This window comes from Brachyhypopomus gauderio, chromosome 4 (genome assembly GCF_052324685.1).
Source record: "Brachyhypopomus gauderio isolate BG-103 chromosome 4, BGAUD_0.2, whole genome shotgun sequence".
NCBI lineage: Eukaryota > Metazoa > Chordata > Actinopteri > Gymnotiformes > Hypopomidae > Brachyhypopomus > Brachyhypopomus gauderio.
The window spans coordinates 6,689,618-6,708,311 of NC_135214.1; the positions used below are offsets into that span (position 1 = coordinate 6,689,618).

The 18,694-nt window shown below is 50.5% G+C and overlaps 1 protein-coding gene across 4 annotated transcripts; it reads left to right on the forward strand.

Annotated features, from left to right (window-relative positions):
- The first annotated feature begins 236 nt into the window (after positions 1-236).
- rev1 (REV1 DNA directed polymerase) lies at positions 237-18,617 on the forward strand. Of its 4 annotated transcripts, none has more exons than XM_077001841.1 (22): positions 237-469; positions 3,797-3,862; positions 4,622-4,754; positions 4,959-5,127; positions 8,712-8,969; positions 9,073-9,761; positions 9,933-10,040; positions 10,175-10,291; positions 12,020-12,158; positions 12,278-12,406; positions 12,497-12,651; positions 12,859-12,978; positions 13,095-13,315; positions 13,610-13,782; positions 13,870-14,096; positions 14,206-14,396; positions 15,307-15,528; positions 15,669-15,768; positions 15,856-16,046; positions 16,253-16,409; positions 16,654-16,756; positions 17,182-18,617. In XM_077001841.1, exons 2-22 carry the CDS (start codon positions 3,806-3,808, stop codon positions 17,291-17,293), a joined length of 3,771 nt encoding a protein of 1,256 aa, XP_076857956.1. In that variant the 5' UTR covers positions 237-469; positions 3,797-3,805; the 3' UTR covers positions 17,294-18,617. The 4 variants fall into 4 exon arrangements, with proteins under 4 accessions (XP_076857956.1, XP_076857959.1, XP_076857958.1 ...); XM_077001844.1 differs by having other exon boundaries at positions 16,256-16,409; XM_077001843.1 differs by lacking the exon at positions 237-469 and adding an exon at positions 1,262-1,357.
- Positions 18,618-18,694: the final 77 nt, after the last annotated feature.

Here is an 18,694-nt window from a genome sequence, read left to right on the forward strand (position 1 = left end):
CAGTCAGAGTCCCTTTCTCTATCTATCCGCATCGTCAACAGCGCTGCTTAATGTTAATTACTATGCAGCATGGCAAAAGCGTCCACAGAAACCGAATTATATTATCGCGTATACTCGACACTGCGACAAGTGTAACGCGAGTAATGCGCCGCCAGATGGCGCTGTGAGAGTAGTGGCAGGCAGGGAGAAGTGACCTGGCGCGGAGGAGGCGCTGGAGGAGGAGTCTGAGGAGAGGTTACAGTGGAAGCCGAGCAGGCGACCAGCAATGGAGAGCGCGGACGGTATGGTGGACGGGATCGTTCAGGGGCCACGGGAGCGTGTTGTTGATGTCCAGAGACGCAGTTTGCACGACAGTTCCAATAGTGATTTTTGAAGCGCGCGTGGAAGATTAGGCGGACGACGCGCCCGACCTTCGGAACCGACGGCACGTTGGTTCGGACGGATTTGCAAATAGAAAAAGGGAGAATAGGTGAGCACTAATTTTCGTTTTCAGTGTAGTATTCAAATCAGCTGACTACAATTGCTAGCTTGCACGTAATGGAACTCCGTTAAGAATGGTCACACTTGAACGTTTTGCTGGTCAGTGTTGTTATTGTGTGAATAATCTAAAGGGTTAACTGACATTTGCTGTAATTCTTATTGTATCCATGTAAATCCCGTTCGCTGCAATGCTTCATTATGGCTTACTTTGTTATTAAGAACACTCTTACTCGCCCGATTCATTTGACAAGTTAACCCCATTGGCCTTTGTGCTGTCTGGCAGTTAGATTAAGGTTGGCTACTGTCCTCAACTTTTGCTGTAGTTGCCTTTACTGTCGCTAATGTAAGTTTTTCCCTCTGAAAATTTGTTGCAATGTGTCGTTGGCCGACACGAGTTCTGCGACGCGCGCGCTCGTCCCGCGAGCTCCGCGCGAGCCTTGGACGTCAGAGTCGTGTCCTCGCGCCAGTTCATCGCCTAGTGGGCGTCAAAACAATGTGGCAGAGTAGCTGATCTTTTGGAATGTGTTTTGGTCCAGCAAGGAAGGGGGACCGTGATTTATGGGGTCTAGGTGACTGGTTGTTTATGGAGGGGAGGTAAGATTCGGTGTCCTGGGGTACACCTGTGAACCCAGTGAACCCACCTATGAACCTTAGCCTGTGAGGGGGGAGGGGGGGGGGGTCTTTTCGAGGCTTTCCGGTTACTTGTTTTTGGCTTTACAGCTTTGGAGATGTATCCTTACACATGTGTTTCGATGTCTTTTGAACTTGTAATAGTTTTCCCACACCCAGGTCATGGGACTGTGACGGACAGGGTCACCTAAAACACCCTGATCAATCACACGGGACTGGGTTTCCTCAAAAGCATCATAACTCAAAGGTCGGCATGAAGTGCAAGAGTGAGGACAACACTGAACACTCTCTCACACATTTACAAGTACCTTAACACTATGATGTTTTTGGAAAACTGAACCCTGATCACCTGTTTGAAAAACAAATGGCAGTCTCTGTTCTGTGGGAGGGGGGGTGTAGGAAGTCCTGTTATGAAGTGGGTTTGTTGGACACCTTCAACTCTGCAGTGCAGTGACCTTTTCCTGATCGATCCTGATCCATTTAGTGACATCCACTTGTGTTGATGTCTGAGTTCACCAGGGAGTTGTTCATGTTTACACCATAACAACACACGACCTGTGTGCATAAGATCACAGAGGCCCAGAGGCCGGATGACGTTTGCTAAGCCTCATTGAGCCAGAGACGTTGTTTAACGTAGCTGCATGGGACTGTGTGGGGTGGGTTGTTGTGTGGGGTGGGGGTTATGTAGCCGAATAGGACAGGGGGTGGTTTTGACGTAGCTGCGTGGGACCAGGTGCAGTTTGACACATTTTCAAGTTATGGTTCTAATTATGCAACACAGAACCTCTTTACATTGTAGCCTCGTACCCAAACAGCAATTGCTCTTAATAACATCACCGAGTTGCAAGTTTAGGCACAGAGGAGATCATTTATTTTGTCTTCCACTCTGTTTTCAACTCTCAGCTCTGTTGTTATTGTGAAGCCCACTTGCTTCTTGGGCACTGTGCACCCTGTGGATGTGGTAGTGGAGGAAGACTTGAGTGTGTGTGTGTGTGTGTGTGTGTGTGTGTGGAGGAACGGGACATTACAGGGCCATGGCGGGGAGCTGAGAGTATGACCTTCCCACCTCCGTCCAGACCATCCACGGCACACACCTGATGCCCACCAATACACAACACACCTGATGCCCACCAATACACAACACACCTGATGCCCACCAATACACAACACACCTGATGCCCACCAATACACAACACACCTGATGCCCACCAATACACAACACACCTGATGCCCACCAATACACAACACACCTGATGCCCACCAATACACAACACACCTGATGCCCACCAATACACAACACACCTGATGCCCACCAATACACAACACACCTGATGCCCACCACAGCCTTCACAAATTCCACCTTTGCTCACCAGGCACAGAATGGGATTCCAGTGTGTTTGTGTGTCTGTGTCACTACTGTCAGAACCAGGAGCTCGTTCCCTCTCTCCTGGAGGGCACACACACACACACACACACACACACACACACACACACACACACACTCTTCTCTCCTGTAGGGGTGCGCGTCAGGAGCAGCTTCCCGGCGTGCACCTGCCTGCTCAGGTGCTGTGAGTGTGTGTTGGTGGAGGAGGAGAGAGAGCAGGAAGAGTGGGAGAACATAGGGTGGAGTGAGGGCAGTGCGTGTGTGTGTGTGTGTGTGTGTGTGTGTGTGTGCGTGTGTGTGTGCGTGAGCGAGATGGAGAGCGAGAGAAAACCTCAGACAGTGGCATCAAGATTTGGTCAATATCATTCCTTGTGGAGGGAGAGAGACTGTGTGTGTTTGAGAGTGAGCGCATGTTTGTGTGGGTGTTTGTGTGTCTGTTTCATTCTGTGTTTGTGTGACGTGTGGAAGTGAGGATGCTTACAGCATAGCAGAGCAGGTTGACTAGTGGTGTGCAGGAGAAAGGTGTGTGGGGGGTTTCCCTTCTGACAGCCCTCATTTGGCACCAGTGTGCTGTTAATGAGCTGCAGGGATCAGTATTAACCCCCCCTCCTCCTGCACGTACAGATGGACCAGTCCATAGCACACAGACAACAATAAGAGACTGGAAAGGAGAATGAGACTTCTTCCGTCTCTGTGCGCCTGTCTCTACCCTTGCAACACACACAGCCTTAAACCCGCTTACATAGTAAGACTTTCGGGTATGTGCAAATTGCTGAAGATTAAATGTTGCAGCTGAACAAAACAAACACAAACAACCTGATATCTTTATTATATTGGTGGGTGTTTACACTTTATTAGACTGGTGGGAGTCTGTTTACACTTTAAAACAGTATAATGGTTGATTGACAGAAGTGTGGCATTCATTGTTCTACTCAGTGAAAAGGTCCATATAGGAAAGACTCTCTTAATGCCCAGTAAGAATATGGAAAAGTGTAATTGGGCATGTCTCACTGTGTTGGTGCTGGTGGTAACGAGCTTTGTAATGAGATTAATTTGCTAATTGCTGAGGTTGCTAATTAAATAAATGCTTGCTGATAAAATGGAAATTAATTACAGTGGGCTTAATTCTGTCTCAGACATCACCTGTTCCTGAGCCTGGTAACACACACTGTAGTTTGAGGAAGAGGTGCGTGCGCGCGTGCGTTAGTGCGTGTGTGTACTCTGGTTCATGGTTCACTCTCCTAACAGTGAGCAGTAATGATTGAGCCTTGTCTAACTGTCTCTTCTTTCCATCTCTGTCAGGTTCTCAGTATGAGTCGAGATGGATGGAGAAAGAAAGCTAGTGAAGACGATGGTTGGGGAGGAAGGGTGAGAACACACCACTTTACAGCTTTACCCAAGCTGTTTTTCCTTTATGCTTTAAGGGCACCTGACAAGAAGTGTGCTGGTGTGTGCTGGTGTGTGCTGGTGTGTGCTGGTGTGTGCTGGTGTGTGCTGGTGTGTGCTGGTGTGTGCTGGAGTGTGCTGGTGTGTGCTGGTGTGTCTCTGTTTTCACTAAAGAGCAGCAGTAGTGCTGACTGCAAACATAATGGACCAACATTTCCCAGAATCTGCACCGCTCCCTTTAATGCTTAAGCAGCCGTGAATCTGGTACTGTGATAATTGCGTGTAAGAATGCTACATTGAGCCTAAATTGCCTTTAGATGTACTGTATCCATGAAGTAATGGCGGCCCTAATTAGGTCCATGGGAATTTTGGGAATTTGGGGTTAGCTGGCATGGCCGAGGCCCGCTACCTTACTGCACGGGCTTCTCCCTCCTTTGTCTGTTTTATTGGTTGAGGCTCGATTCCTAAGTCCCAGCGTTCAGTCCGTTGCCACGGAGACAGAGTCGCCGTGCCAGCAGGCTCGCGCATCCAGTCTCACGGAGCGACCGGGTCACAATCGGACTTGCCGTTGGCCGTCGGCTGTATTGCGGCCCCACGACACGCTGCCGGTCCTCTTCCGCCGGCCCGGTCCAGCAGCTACGCTCTGTGCTGCTGTCCCCGTCCTGCGGCGTGTGCCTGCGCTAGCGGAGAGGCGGTCGGCTTTGGTTTCTCTGGATGACGGTGTGTGTTGTGTGGCCACAGGGAGGCTACATGGCTGCTAAGGTCTCCAAGCTGGAGCAGCAGTTTGAGAAGGAAGCTCCCGTAGAGCAGGAGAAGCGCGGCGCCTTCTCCGGAATCTTCCACGGAGTGGCCATCTACGTGAATGGATACACAGGTCAGAGAGACCTTCACTTAATGACTTTAGTTATGAAGCATGTTCTTGTTTGAGAAGTCTTTAGTGATATGTGTGTGTGATCAGTGCAGTGATGAATGGTCTGTTTGAAAATCACATATTTTTGTGTGTGTGTGTATTTGTGCGTTGTGTGTGTGTGTGTGTGTGTGTGTGTGTGTGTGTGTGTGTGTGTGTGTGTGTGTGTAGAACCCAGTGCAGATGAACTACGGAAGCTGATGATGCTGCATGGGGGACACTTTCACTTGTATTACTCGCGCTCCAGAACCACACACGTCATCGCCACCAACCTGCCCAACTGCAAAATACAGGAGCTAAAAGGGGTGAAAGTAATTCGGCCAGACTGGATCACTGACAGGTGAGTGGTGGGGGATGTGGGGTTTGATCAGACTGGGTGAGTGGTGGGGGATGTGGGGTTTGATCAGACTGGGTAAGTGGTGGGGGATGTGGGGTTTGATCAGACTGGATCACTGACGGGTGAATGGTGGGGGATGTGGGGTTTGATCAGACTGGATCACTGACGGGTGAGTGGTGGGGAATGTGGAGTTTGATCAGACTGGATCACTGATGAGTGAGTGGTTAGGGAATGTGGGGTTTGATCACACCGGATCACTGACCGGTGAAAGGTTAGGGAATGTGGAGTTTGATCAGACTGGATCACTGACGAGTGAGTGGTTGAAGAATGTGGGGTTTGATCAGGCTGGATCACTGACAGGTGAATGGTTAGGGAATGTGGAGTTTGATCAGACTGGATCACTGACGGGTGAGTGGTGGGGGATGTGGGGTTTGATCAGACTGGATCACTGACGGGTGAGTGGTGGGGAATGTCTGATTTGATCAGACTGGATCACTGATGTGTGAGTGGTTAGGGAATGTGGGGTTTGATCACACCGGATCACTGACCGGTGAAAGGTTAGGGAATGTGGAGTTTGATCAGACTGGATCACTGACGAGTGATTGGTTGAAGAATGTGGGGTTTGATCAGAATGGATCACTGACAGGTGAATGGTTAGGGAATGTGGAGTTTGATCAGACTGGATCACTGATGGGTGAGTGGTGGGGGATGTGGGGTTTGATCAGACTGGGTAAGTGGTGGGGGATGTGGGGTTTGATCAGACTGGGTTAGTGGTGGGGGATGTGGGGTTTGATAAGACTGGATCACTGACGGGTGAGTGGTGGGGGATGTGGGGTTTGATTAGACTGGATCACTGATGGGTGAGTGGTTAGAGAATGTGGGGTTTGATCAGACTGGATCACTGACAGGTGAATTGTGGGGAATGTGGGGTTTGATCAGACCAGATCACTGACGGGTGAATGGTTAGGGAATGTGGAATTTTATCAGACTGGATCACTGACGAGTGAGTGGTTAGAGAATGTGGGGTTTGATCATACTGGATCACTGACGGGTGAATGGTGGGGGATGTCTTGTTTGATCAGACTGGATCACTGACGGGTGAGTGGTGGGGGATGTGGGTTTTGATCAGACTGGATCACTGATGGGTGAGTGGTGGGGGATGTGGGGTTTGATCAGACTGGATCACTGACGGGTGAGGTTCGGGGGATGTCTGGTTTGATCAGACTGGATCACTGACAGGTGAGGTTCGGGGGATGTCTGGTTTGATCAGACTGGATCACTGACAGGTGAGTGGTGGGGGATGTGGGGTTTGATCAGACTGGATCACTGATGGGTGATTGGAGGGGGATGTCTGGTTTGATCAGACTGGATCACTGACGGGTGAGTGGTTAGAGAATGTGGGGTTTGATCATACTGGATCACTGACGGGTGAGTGGTGGGGGATGTCTGGTTGGATCAGACTGGATCACTGACGGGTGAGTGGTGGGGGATGTGGGGTTTGATCAGACTGGATCACTGACGGGTGAGGTTTGGGGGATGTCTGGTTTGATCAGACTGGATCACTGACGGGTGAGTGGTGGGGGATGTAGGGTTTGATCAGACTGGATCACTGACGGGTGAGTGGTGGGGGATATGGGGTTTGATCAGACTGGATCACTGACGGGTGATTGGAGGGGGATGTCTGGTTTGATCAGACTGGATCACTGACGGGTGAGTGGTGGGGGATGTGGGGTTTGATCAGACTGGATCACTGACGGGTGAGTGGTGGGGGATGTGGGGTTTGATCAGACTGGATCACTGATGGGTGAGTGGTGGGGGATGTCTGATTTGATCAGACTGGATCACTGATGGGTGAGTGGTGGGGGATGTGGGGTTTGATCATACTGGATCACTGACGGGTGAGTGGTGGGGGATGTCTGGTTTGATCAGACTGGATCACTGACGGGTGAGTGGTGGGGGATGTCTGGTTTGATCAGACTGGATCACTGACGGGTGAGTGGTGGGGGATGTGGGGTTTGATCAGACTGGATCACTGACGGGTGAGTGGTGGGGGATGTCTGGTTTGATCAGACTGGATCACTGACGGGTGAGGTTTGGGGGATGTCTGGTTTGATCAGACTGGATTACTGACGGGTGAGTGGTGGGGGATGTAGGGTTTGATCAGACTGGATCACTGACTGGTGAGTGGTGGGGGATGTGGGGTTTGATCAGAGTGGATCACTGACGGGTTATTGGAGGGGGATGTCTGGTTTGATCAGACTGGATCACTGACGGGTGAGTGGTGGGGGATGTGGGGTTTGATCAGACTGGATCACTGACGGGTGATTGGTGGGGGATGTGGAGTTTGATCAGACTGGATCGCTGACTGGTGAGTGGTGGGGGATGTCTGGTTTGATCAGACTGGATCACTGACAGGTGAATGGTTAGGGAATGTGGAGTTTGATCAGACTGGATCACTGATGGGTGAGTGGTGGGGGATGTGGGGTTTGATCAGACTGGGTAAGTGGTGGGGGATGTGGGGTTTGATCAGACTGGGTTAGTGGTGGGGGATGTGGGGTTTGATAAGACTGGATCACTGACGGGTGAGTGGTGGGGGATGTGGGGTTTGATTAGACTGGATCACTGATGGGTGAGTGGTTAGAGAATGGATCACTGATGGGTGAGTGGTGGGGGATGTGGGGTTTGATCAGACTGGATCACTGACGGGTGAGTGGTGGGGGATATGGGGTTTGATCAGACTGGATCACTGACGGGTGATTGGAGGGGGATGTCTGGTTTGATCAGACTGGATCACTGACGGGTGAGTGGTGGGGGATGTGGGGTTTGATCAGACTGGATCACTGACGGGTGAGTGGTGGGGGATGTGGGGTTTGATCAGACTGGATCACTGATGGGTGAGTGGTGGGGGATGTCTGATTTGATCAGACTGGATCACTGACGGGTGAGTGGTGGGGGATGTGGGGTTTGATCATACTGGATCACTGACGGGTGAGTGGTGGGGGATGTCTGGTTTGATCAGACTTGATCACTGACGGGTGAGTGGTGGGGGATGTGGGGTTTGATCAGACTGGATCACTGACGGGTGAGTGGTGGGGGATGTGGGGTTTGATCAGACTGGATCACTGACGGGTGATTGGAGGGGGATGTCTGGTTTGATCAGACTGGATCACTGACTGGTGAGTGGTGGGGGATGTGGAGTTTGATCAGACTGGATCACTGACGGGTGAGTGGTGGGGGATGTCTGGTTTGATCAGACTGGATCACTGATGGGTGAGTGGTGGGGGATGTGGGGTTTGATCAGACTGGATCACTGACGGGTGAGTGGTGGGGGATGTGGGGTTTGATCAGACTGGATCACTGACGGGTGATTGGAGGGGGATGTCTGGTTTGATCAGACTGGATCATTGACGGGTGAGTGGTGGGGGATGTCTGGTTTGATAAGACTGGATCATTGACGGGTGAGTGGAGGGGGATGTCTGGTTTGATAAGACTGGATCACTGACGGGTGAGTGGAGGGGGATGTGGGGTTTGATGAGGCGGTGATAAGTCTGAGTCTACAGCTATGTCTACACCTGTGTCTTGTTCAGCATCAAGGCCGGGAAGCGGCTCTCGTATGTTCAGTATCAGCTCTACACTAAGCAGAAGGGCCTGAACTTCACCGCTGTGCGGCCTGACCGAGATACGTCTGCATGTGGAGCACCCGACCCCCAGCCGGATTCGCCCCCTCTGGCCGGCGTCCAATTGGCACACGGCACCAAGCTGTCACCCGGCCCCTCCCACTCTCACCCGGCCCTTGCTGACTCTGGGGGAGGCCCCTCCAGCCAATGCCGGCTGAATACCCGACTGTGAGTCTGCCGCCCGCGTTCTCCTCAGACCCCTGCCTCGTTGTCTTTGCTGCATATCTTCATTTCTGACATTTCCTTCCTGGCTTGCTTTTCTCTGCACTAGGAACGGCTCCTACGCAGGTTGCTCTGAGCGTGAAGGCCCCAGTGTTAATGGCGACGGCGACGCTGGTCACGGTTTGCCCGTCTTTACACTGAGAGGGTCGAAGGACTTCCGGGAGACTAATGGTTACACTCGCCCTCCAAATGGTACCTTAACACCTTTAGACTGTGTTCCTCATTTGGAACGTGCGCTCCTAAGGTCCGAGTCCAGATGTCCCCGGGTGGAGGTGGGGGAGGTGGAGACATCCTGCAGCCTTCCTACTCCCCCATGCACAGCTGGAGCCCCTGAGCCTCCCAGCCCCCGAGATGTCACTCACCACGGAGAAGTCTCCTCCATCCACCCAGAGACTGCTTCAGCAACCATCACAGCCAAGCAGGAAAACGTGGCCAGTTCAGATGAGCCCCTCCCCATGACTCCAATTGGCCGGCCCAGACTGAATGGAAGTCACCATAGCACATGTAGCTCCACCTTAAACGAGTCCAGTTATCAAACAAGCAAGTCATCAGCACAGACCCCTGAGACTGGGGTCATTTCTGAATTTTTTGCTCATTCACGGCTCCATCATATCTCCACATGGAGGAACGAGTTCTCGGAGTATGTGAACTCTCTGCAGAGCCGGTGTCGGGCAGCTGGGGGCGCTGTGTTTTCTGGAAAAGAGAAGCTGAAGAAGCTAAGAGCCAATCACTGTGCAGGTAAGGTCACAACAACTGTTAACCCTGCATTTATTTTCTTGTTTAACCAGTTCTAATGTGGCTTATCTTTTGTAAAAAGGTTTAATGTGCGTTTGAGCATGGTACTGTGCTATAGTCCTGTGATCAGCAGGTTGAATATTTAGTGAGGAAATGATTTTGGTCGTTTCTCAGGTGTTTCAACCCTGCTTCCTCCTCACACACACAAGCCCTGCATTCTGCACGTGGACATGGACTGCTTCTTTGTGTCAGTCGGGATTAGACACCGGCCTGATCTAAAAGGTGATCTTCTATCGCCCGAGTGCTCACGAGAGCTGGAGGTTGACACAGTGAACACATGCTGTGTTTATAGTGGGAAAGCTCAGGCTGTCATTGGTAAAATGTTCATGGTATCCTTTTCTCTTTGTAACTTCCAGGGAAGCCAGTTGCCGTGACGAGCAACCGTGGGCGTGGTGTTGTGGCTCAGCGACCTGGTGCCAACCCCCAGCTAGAATTTCAGTACTACCAGATGAAAAGGAACCAGCACAGAGCAGGTGACTGCAGTGTTCAGTATAGCATTAGATCACATGACTGCAGGGTTCAGTACAGCTGCACATCACATGACTGCAGGGTTCAGTACAGCTGCACATCACATGACTGCAGTGTTCAGTATAGCATTAGATCACATGACTGCAGGGTTCAGTATAGCTGCACATCACATGACTGCAGGGTTCAGTACAGCTGCACATCACATGACTGCACCGTTCAGTACAGCATTAGATCTTGTGCCACAGAATAAGTGGCTTCTTTTGCATTTCTTAAAGTTGTTTCAGGTAGAGACAGACAGGGTCTTTGCATGTCATCATACAGTATATCACAGGAGTCGACAACCTTTGAGACATGGAGTACCAACTTCAACATTTCTAGTCAATGAGTGTGCCACTATCAACAAATAAAATTGGACGGGGGGAATTTTAAATGATTATTATTTTTTGCTGATGCTGGTCCAGCGTGGTGCGTGCCAGTGATTATGCCTCGGAGTGCCAGCAGTGGCCCGTGTGCCATAGGTTGCCGACCCCTGGTATATCATCATATACTTTTCAAGTGGCACCTTTTGCTTTGTTAGACTTTAAGATGATTTAAGAAATGTAAATATTTCTGATTTAACAGAGAAAGTTCAAACTGATTGATGTGACTTCTATGATATACACTATATTGCCAAAAGTATTCACTCACCTTCCTTGACTCACGTATGAGTTTAAGTGACATCCCCTTACTAATTCATAGGGTTCTATATGATGATGTTCAACCAGCTCGAACAGCTTCAACTCCTTTGGGAAGGTTGTCCACAACGTTTAGGTGTGTTTATGGGGATTTTTTACCATTCTTCCAGCAGAAGTGCATATGTGAGGTCATATACTGATGTTGGATATGAAGGCCTGGATCTCAGTCTCCGCTCTAATTCATCCCAAAGGTGTTCTATCAGTGCACTGGTGCACAGTCATGTTGGAAGAGGAAGTGGCCAACTCCAAACTGTTCCCACAAAGTTGGGAGAATGGAATTGTACAAAATGTCTTGGTATGCTGAAGCATTCAGAGTTCCTTTTACTGGAACTAAGGGGCCAAGCCCAGCTCCTGAAAACCAACCCCACACCATAATTAATCACTCCAGAGAACGTACCTCCACTGCTCTAGAGTCCAGTGGTAACGTGTTTTACACCACTGCATCCGATGCATTGCATTGCACTTGGTGATGTATGGTTTGGATGCAGCTGCTCAACCATGGAAACCCATTTCATGAAGCTTTCTGCACACTGTTCCTGAGCTAATCTGAAGGCCACATGAAGTTTGCGTGTCTGTAGTGATTGACGCTGCAGAAAGTTGGCGACCTCTTCGCACTATACGCTTCAGCATCCACTGACCCGCTCCGTCAGTTTATGTGGCCCTACCACTTTGTGGCTGAGTTACTGTCGTTCCAAAACAATTCAATTTTCTTATAATAAAGTTGACTGGAATATTTAAGTGAGGAAATTTCATGACTGTGTTTGCACAGGAGGCTTCCTCTCACAGCTCCATGCTGGAATTCACTGAGCTCCTGAGAGTGACCTATTCTTTCATCTGTTTGTACAAATGTGCATTCTTATGTGCTTAATTTTATACACTTGTGGCCATGGAAGTGATTGGAACGCCTGATTCCCATAATTTGGATGGGTGAGCGAATACTTTTGGCAATAAAGTGTATGTGTAGCCATGTAAAGTGTCTGTAAACTGTTTGCCTCTCAGGTAGGGGCAGTGAGGATGTTGAGATGAACCCTTCTCCAGAGGTGGAGGAGGGCGGCAGGGTGGAGGAGGGCGGCCGGGTGGAGCAGGACCAGGTGGCTCTCTCCATGGCTGAGATTGCCTCCTGCAGCTACGAGGCCAGGTACTCGGACCCCCGCCTGCATTTCAAACAGCTCTGAGCAAATGCTGGTGTGTGTACTACACGCGGCCTGTACTAAAGCACGTGCTGTGTGTCTCCAACGCGTGCGTCTCCGTTTGCAGGCAGGCAGGCGTGAGGAACGGGATGTTCTTTGGCCAGGCCAAGCAGCTGTGTCCTGACCTGCAGTCGGTGCCCTATGACTTCCACGCGTACAAGGAGGTCGCGATGTCCATGTACCAGACCCTGGCCAGGTAGTCTCCGTGGACACGGCTCGTGCTGACCTCTGACCTGTTCGTAACATCTGTGCGCAGCACGGTGTAACGGATCTCCTCGCTTTGCAGTTATACGTACGGCATCGAGGCTCTGAGCTGCGACGAGGCGTTGGTGGACGCCACTGCTCTCCTGGCGGACCTGGGCGTCTCCCCTGGCGAGCTGGCCACCGCCATCCGCGCCGACGTGAAGGAGAGGACCGGCTGCTCAGCATCCATTGGCATTGGTTAGACTTGTCTCTTTATGCTAATGAATATTCAAATGCTGTGTCCATTTCACTTTGGTTTACTGCCCAAACTTCAACAAACTATTGTTTGTTGTGTTCGATGCAGATAACGTTGTTTAACAGACTTTCTCTGTGCTCTCTCTGTGGGTCGTGGTCTTGGGTCCTCCACCGAGTTCCCTTAGTTCTGTTCCGTGTCTCCCTTGTCAGGCTCCAACATCCTCCTGGCTAGGATGGCGACCCGCAAGGCCAAACCCAACGGGCAGCATTTCCTCAGGCCGGAGGAGGTGGACGACTTCATCAGGGAGCAGCCGGTCACCAGCCTGCCAGGTAGACCCCGAGCAGTCGAAAGATGCACAGCTACCTTCTCCCCTTGTGTGTGTGTGTGTGTAGCGTTTCGAGGCTCAGTGTAACGTCTGTGCACGTGGGTGTGTGCGTGCGTGCAGGTGTGGGGCGGTCTATGAGCGGGAAGCTGTCCTCTCTGGGCGTGAGCACGTGTGGAGACCTGCAGCAGGTGTCCATGGTGTGTCTGCAGAAGGAGTTTGGGCCACGCACAGGACAGACTCTCTTCCGCTTCTGCAGGGGGCTGGACGACCGGCCTGTTCGCAGTGAAAAGGAGAGGAAGTCTGTGTCTGCAGAGATGAACTACAACATCCGCTTCACACAGGTTGGAGACTGTGCGCGTTGGGCCTTCCACTTGTTTTCAGAATTTGAGACTCCGCTGTAGTTGACCAATTTATTATGTTCACAGTGCACTTTAATGAAATGAACACAAGTAAACTTTAATGAGGACTCTGTTCTCTCTGTGATCATCTTCAGCACTGAGATCTCAGACCACTTGCTGTTCACAGCTTTGTTAGCTTGGACCCAATCTGTGTATCATTCAGTTATGGGTACTGCTTCGAATGCCTGAAGAATGTTTCATTAGCAATTTAATTGCACATGTTCTTGTATGCTTTAGGTGGAGGAGGCAGAGACCTTCCTGACTAACCTGTCCATGGAGGTGCAGAAAAGACTGCAGGGGGCGGGGCTTAGAGGTCGTCGGGTTACACTGAAAGTGATGATGCGTAAAGCTGGTGCTCCAATGGAACCTGCCAAATATGGAGGGCATGGCATCTGTGACAACCTGGCCAGGTGACCTTGATGCAAACCCCTTGCACACTGGACCCTGCCGTTTGCTTTTAGCGTGACCTTGTGTATTTGTTTGTGACCTCCGAGCAGGTCTGTACTGCTGGCTCAGCCCACAGACAGCGGTCAGCTGATCTCTGCGGAGGTCATCAAGGTGTTCCGTGCCATGAAGCTGGCTGTGGCAGACATGAGAGGGGTGGGGCTTCAGGTGCAGCAGCTGGAGCGCTCGCACTCAGACACGGGTGCACCCCACTCCCGCTCCATCAGAGACCTGCTCACGGCACGCCGCACCACCCACAGCAGGGAACCGGGACGGACAGGTCAGGATGCTGTGTGTGGGAACGAGATGCATGTCTGGACTCTAAATGTTTCTAAATAAGACCTTAAACATGCTACATTCTGGTTTTTTTTTTTTGTCTTTTTTTACAGATGAACGTCCTAGAATGTCTTCCCATCAGGACGGGATTTCTTCTTCTGTAACTCCACTCACTTTTTCAAATTCAAAGCCTGGGACGAGTAAAGGGGAGCCTCCTCCAAGCCACACCCCTAGCCACACCCACTCGCCCAGCCATTCCTGTACCCGCCTCAACTTCAGCATAGAGGTCCCATCCCCTTCTCAGGTTAGAAAACACTGTAGTCCATCACGCTGACAGAGACGGGGACGTGTGCCGTCTCGGTGGCTCAGTGCTGTGGGGAGAGCTCACGTTAGCCCTGTTCCCTCCAGGTGGAGAGAGCTCACGTTAGCCCTGTTCCCTCCAGGTGGAGAGAGCTCACGTTAGCCCTGTTCCCTCCAGGTGGAGAGAGCTCACGTTAGCCCTGTTCCCTCCAGGTGGAGAGAGCTCACGTTAGCCCTGTTCTCTCCAGGTGGAGAGAGAGCTCACGTTAGCCCTGTTCCCTCCAGGTGGAGAGAGAGCTCACGTTAGCCCTGTTCCCTCCAGGTGGAGAGAGAGCTCACGTTAGCCCTGTTCCCTCCAGGTGGAGAGAGAGCTCACGTTAGCCCTGTTCCCTCCAGGTGGAGAGAGAGCTCACGTTAGCCCTGTTCCCTCCAGGTGGAGAGAGAGCTCACGTTAGCCCTGTTCCCTCCAGGTGGAGAGAGAGCTCACGTTAGCCCTGTTCCCTCCAGGTGGAGAGAGAGCTCACGTTAGCCCTGTTCCCTCCAGGTGGAGAGAGAGCTCACGTTAGCCCTGTTCCCTCCAGGTGGAGAGAGAGCTCACGTTAGCCCTGTTCCCTCCAGGTGGAGAGAGAGCTCACGTTAGCCCTGTTCCCTCCAGGTGGAGAGAGAGCTCACGTTAGCCCTGTTCCCTCCAGGTGGAGAGAGAGCTCACGTTAGCCCTGTTCCCTCCAGGTGGAGAGAGAGCTCACGTTAGCCCTGTTCCCTCCAGGTGGAGAGAGAGCTCACGTTAGCCCTGTTCCCTCCAGGTGGAGAGAGAGCTCACGTTAGCCCTGTTCCCTCCAGGTGGAGAGAGAGCTCACGTTAGCCCTGTTCCCTCCAGGTGGAGAGAGAGCTCACGTTAGCCCTGTTCCCTCCAGGTGGACCGCTCCGTGTTGGAAGCTTTGCCTGCAGAGCTGAGAGAACAGGTGGAGCGGTCATGGAGCCACAGAGAGGAGAAACCCAGTACGTCCACGCCCCACCCAACGTTTCCCAGCGCCCCGTCACTGCCTCCACCCCCCACCCTCCTCCTCCAACTCCCTGATCAGCCTGGGCAGCCGGGCAGCATGGGCATTGTTCTGGAGCTTCCTGACTTCTCCCAGGTACAGTGCAACTGACTCCCAGCAAGCAAAGCGCAAACATGTTGCAATAATATTGTATGCATAGTTTTGCAAGTAGCAATATGCAGGTTTATACAATTCAGAGTTTTTGCTTTGTTTTTTGGTGTGTTCTGTTCGTCCAGGTCGACCCGGAAGTGTTTGCGGCATTGCCCAGGGAGCTGCAGGAGGAACTGTGCTCTGCTTACAGACGCAGGGAGACGGCTCCGGCTCAGCGCACCGTGGGTAAGCCAAGCAGAGAAGCAGAAGGAGCTGACTGCATCACACGCCGGGAGAATCCCACTCACTCTCCGCCCCCTCCTGTGCCGCTAGCCGAGCAGAGGAACCCACTGCTTCTGCTCAAGCAGCCTGCAGCAGGAAAGGTGAAGCGCAGCTACAAGCGGAAGAACGGCAGTCCTGCCAAGAGAGGCACCAGCCCTTTAAAGCCCCTCCGCCCAGGGAACAGCCCTGCCAAAGCTGAGCCTCCCCCCCTCAAAGACACCGACAAGCCTCCCGGCTGCAAGGTAGCCCTCTGCTTAGGACTGCAAGGTTTTTGTTGCTGTGTTCTCTGTGTAACTGGAATCAAAAAATTCCACGTTTTATCTGCCAGTCCTGTGGTTGTAACGGTGTAAATTATTCCTGTGCTCATCTAAATATAATGAGCACATTAATACACAATATTAGCTTTAAAATTTTCTACTTTCGTGTAATCTATTCATAATCCTGTTAGCAGATTGAAAACGGGCCGTCTTCGTCATCCTCCCTGAGCAGCCAGGTGCCGGAGGTGCTGTCCAAGTTCACGCCGCGCCCCGTCCCGGCGCTGGCCGGAGCGTGTGAGCTCGGGGACGTTCGAGCGCTGCTGCGCGAGTGGGTCACCACCATCTCCGGTAACTCAAGGGCTTGTGCTTCAGTGCAGCACTTCCTTCTTCCTGTCCTGCTGGACCCCCCAACTACTTAGCGGTGTCCTGTTGAGTGGACTGTGGTGTTGCAGCAGGACGGGTCCAGAAAGATGCCGTGTTGCGGCTGGAGTTAGGAATGAGGGGTGCTAGTTTGAAATGGTCTGCTGTTTAATTAAAAGGCTGGGATGACTGCCGAGACTGTTCTTAATGTGGTGGGCGTGTGTCCTTCTAGAACCCATGGAAGAGGACATTCTTCAGGTTGTGAAGTACTGCACAGAACTAATCGAAGATAAAGACCTGGAGAAACTTGATCTGGTCATTAAATACATGAAGAGGTAGATCTATTTTCTGCTTTCTGAAATTGCTTGAAAAGCTCTTTTTCTTCACTTCACTCGGCCTAATTTAACTAATACTCCCAGAATATTGGAGGTTTGCGATTACATAATTAAAGGTCCGACTCATCTAAAGTTGTCGTATGTAATAATTGGCTAGCAGAACCACAACAAAATGTTTATTGTTTATTGCTGCTACCTTGCCCGTCATCAGCCCTGTGTAAAAGCTTCAGTTCAGGTGTTTCAGTTACTTTAACTTCAATTTGAATATAGCCTGTTAGCCATTGTGCACTTACGAAGAAGATTTCTGTAAATCTGGCCTTCTGCGCCTTAAGAAAATTTACCCTTTAAAAATTTCCACCACAATGAACTTTTGGGTCAGTGTGTAGATCAAAATTTTCTTCCTCCTTTCTATCCTGTTGTCCTAGGTTGATGCAGCAGTCAGTGGAGTCGGTGTGGAGCATGGCCTTTGACTTCATCCTGGACAACGTCCAGGTGGTGGTGCAACAGACTTATGGCAGCACCTTAAAAATCACGTAGGAGCATTTGTGTGGTGTGTTCTTGCCTCCATCACTGTGACATCAGCTGGATCCTGCCTTTTCACCCCGTCACACCTGACTTGCACACGCAGGAGGTCTGCAACCACGTTGTCTAGTCAGACAGTCCGGATTAATTTACCTGCTTCTAAAAGGCACTTATTCAACAGCGACTTCAGTCTCTGTCCTCCGCAGTAGTAGCATGACCACACATTTGTATCGGAAACGTGATCCAGTATAGCTTTAGTTTCAATCATATTAGAACCACACCTTTTCGTTTGAGCATTTACAGCCAATATGCAGGCAGATTTGCAAAGCTCTGGGAACCATTTGAACCAAAATTGCTCATAAATTAAAGTGTAAACACAACGATCATGATGTCAACATCCTGGTGACGTGCAGCTGTCCTTGCATCTGGAAAACGGAATTCCTCCCAGTCCGCCGTGATCCGAAGACGGCCCGGCTTTACGTTTCATCTCTGTTCTGTCTGGGATGTCCTAGCTCCTTACATACATCTCCCCAGGAAATCAAGGTTCTAGGCAGTTTGAGAACTTGAAATAAAACACATGTAGAGATTGTGTGGGCCATTGAAGAGCAGGTGCTGTCCTTATGGGGCCCGTTGTCACTCCTCATTTCACTATTACTCTGTACTAGGAGTGCCACTTTTGACCCACAATAATGGGGTGGGAAGGACAGACCTAGTAGCAAATAGGGGTGATCCAGAATTTTTTTTTACTTTGGGTCAGTCGTAAGGCTTTATGGTAAATCTGGGAGCCTAGCAGTTCATTTATAACTCAAGTGCCACATTTTGTAAGTACAGCACGTAGATTAGTAGAGTTATGATCTACATAGATGGCAATGTTTCTAAAGATTTGTGTGTGCAAAATGTTTACAAGAGTTTTTCCTATGTGATGTTTGTGAGGGAGAGAGCGTGAGAGATTAATAATATAATTGTAATCAAACCTTAGCCAAAGTCCTCTTCAGATTGCAAACCATTTTATAATGTATATGTACAATAACACCATACTTGTCAACCAATGTAGAATTATGGCAGATTTCAGACTGCAAACCAGTTTTAAAAAACTGCTTTGGTTATATAATAAGAATGCATTTTCACAAAATAATGCTGAGAATACAATGAATTTTATTAAGCTGCTCATGATACACCTGTTTTATTCTGTTAGAACGACGTGTAAGGGAAGGCCTGGGAATATATTTGGTCAGCAAAGTCTGTCTCAAATGACTGACCTGTGCCTGAAGACCTGAAGCTGTGACACCCTTTGTATGTTTTCTAAACTTGCTATTAAACTGCTCTTGTTCAGACTTTACGCCTGTTCCCTTTTTCACCAAATTTTAAAAGCAGTATATTAGCTATTAGAAATAAGAACGGACTGGGTGGGAAATA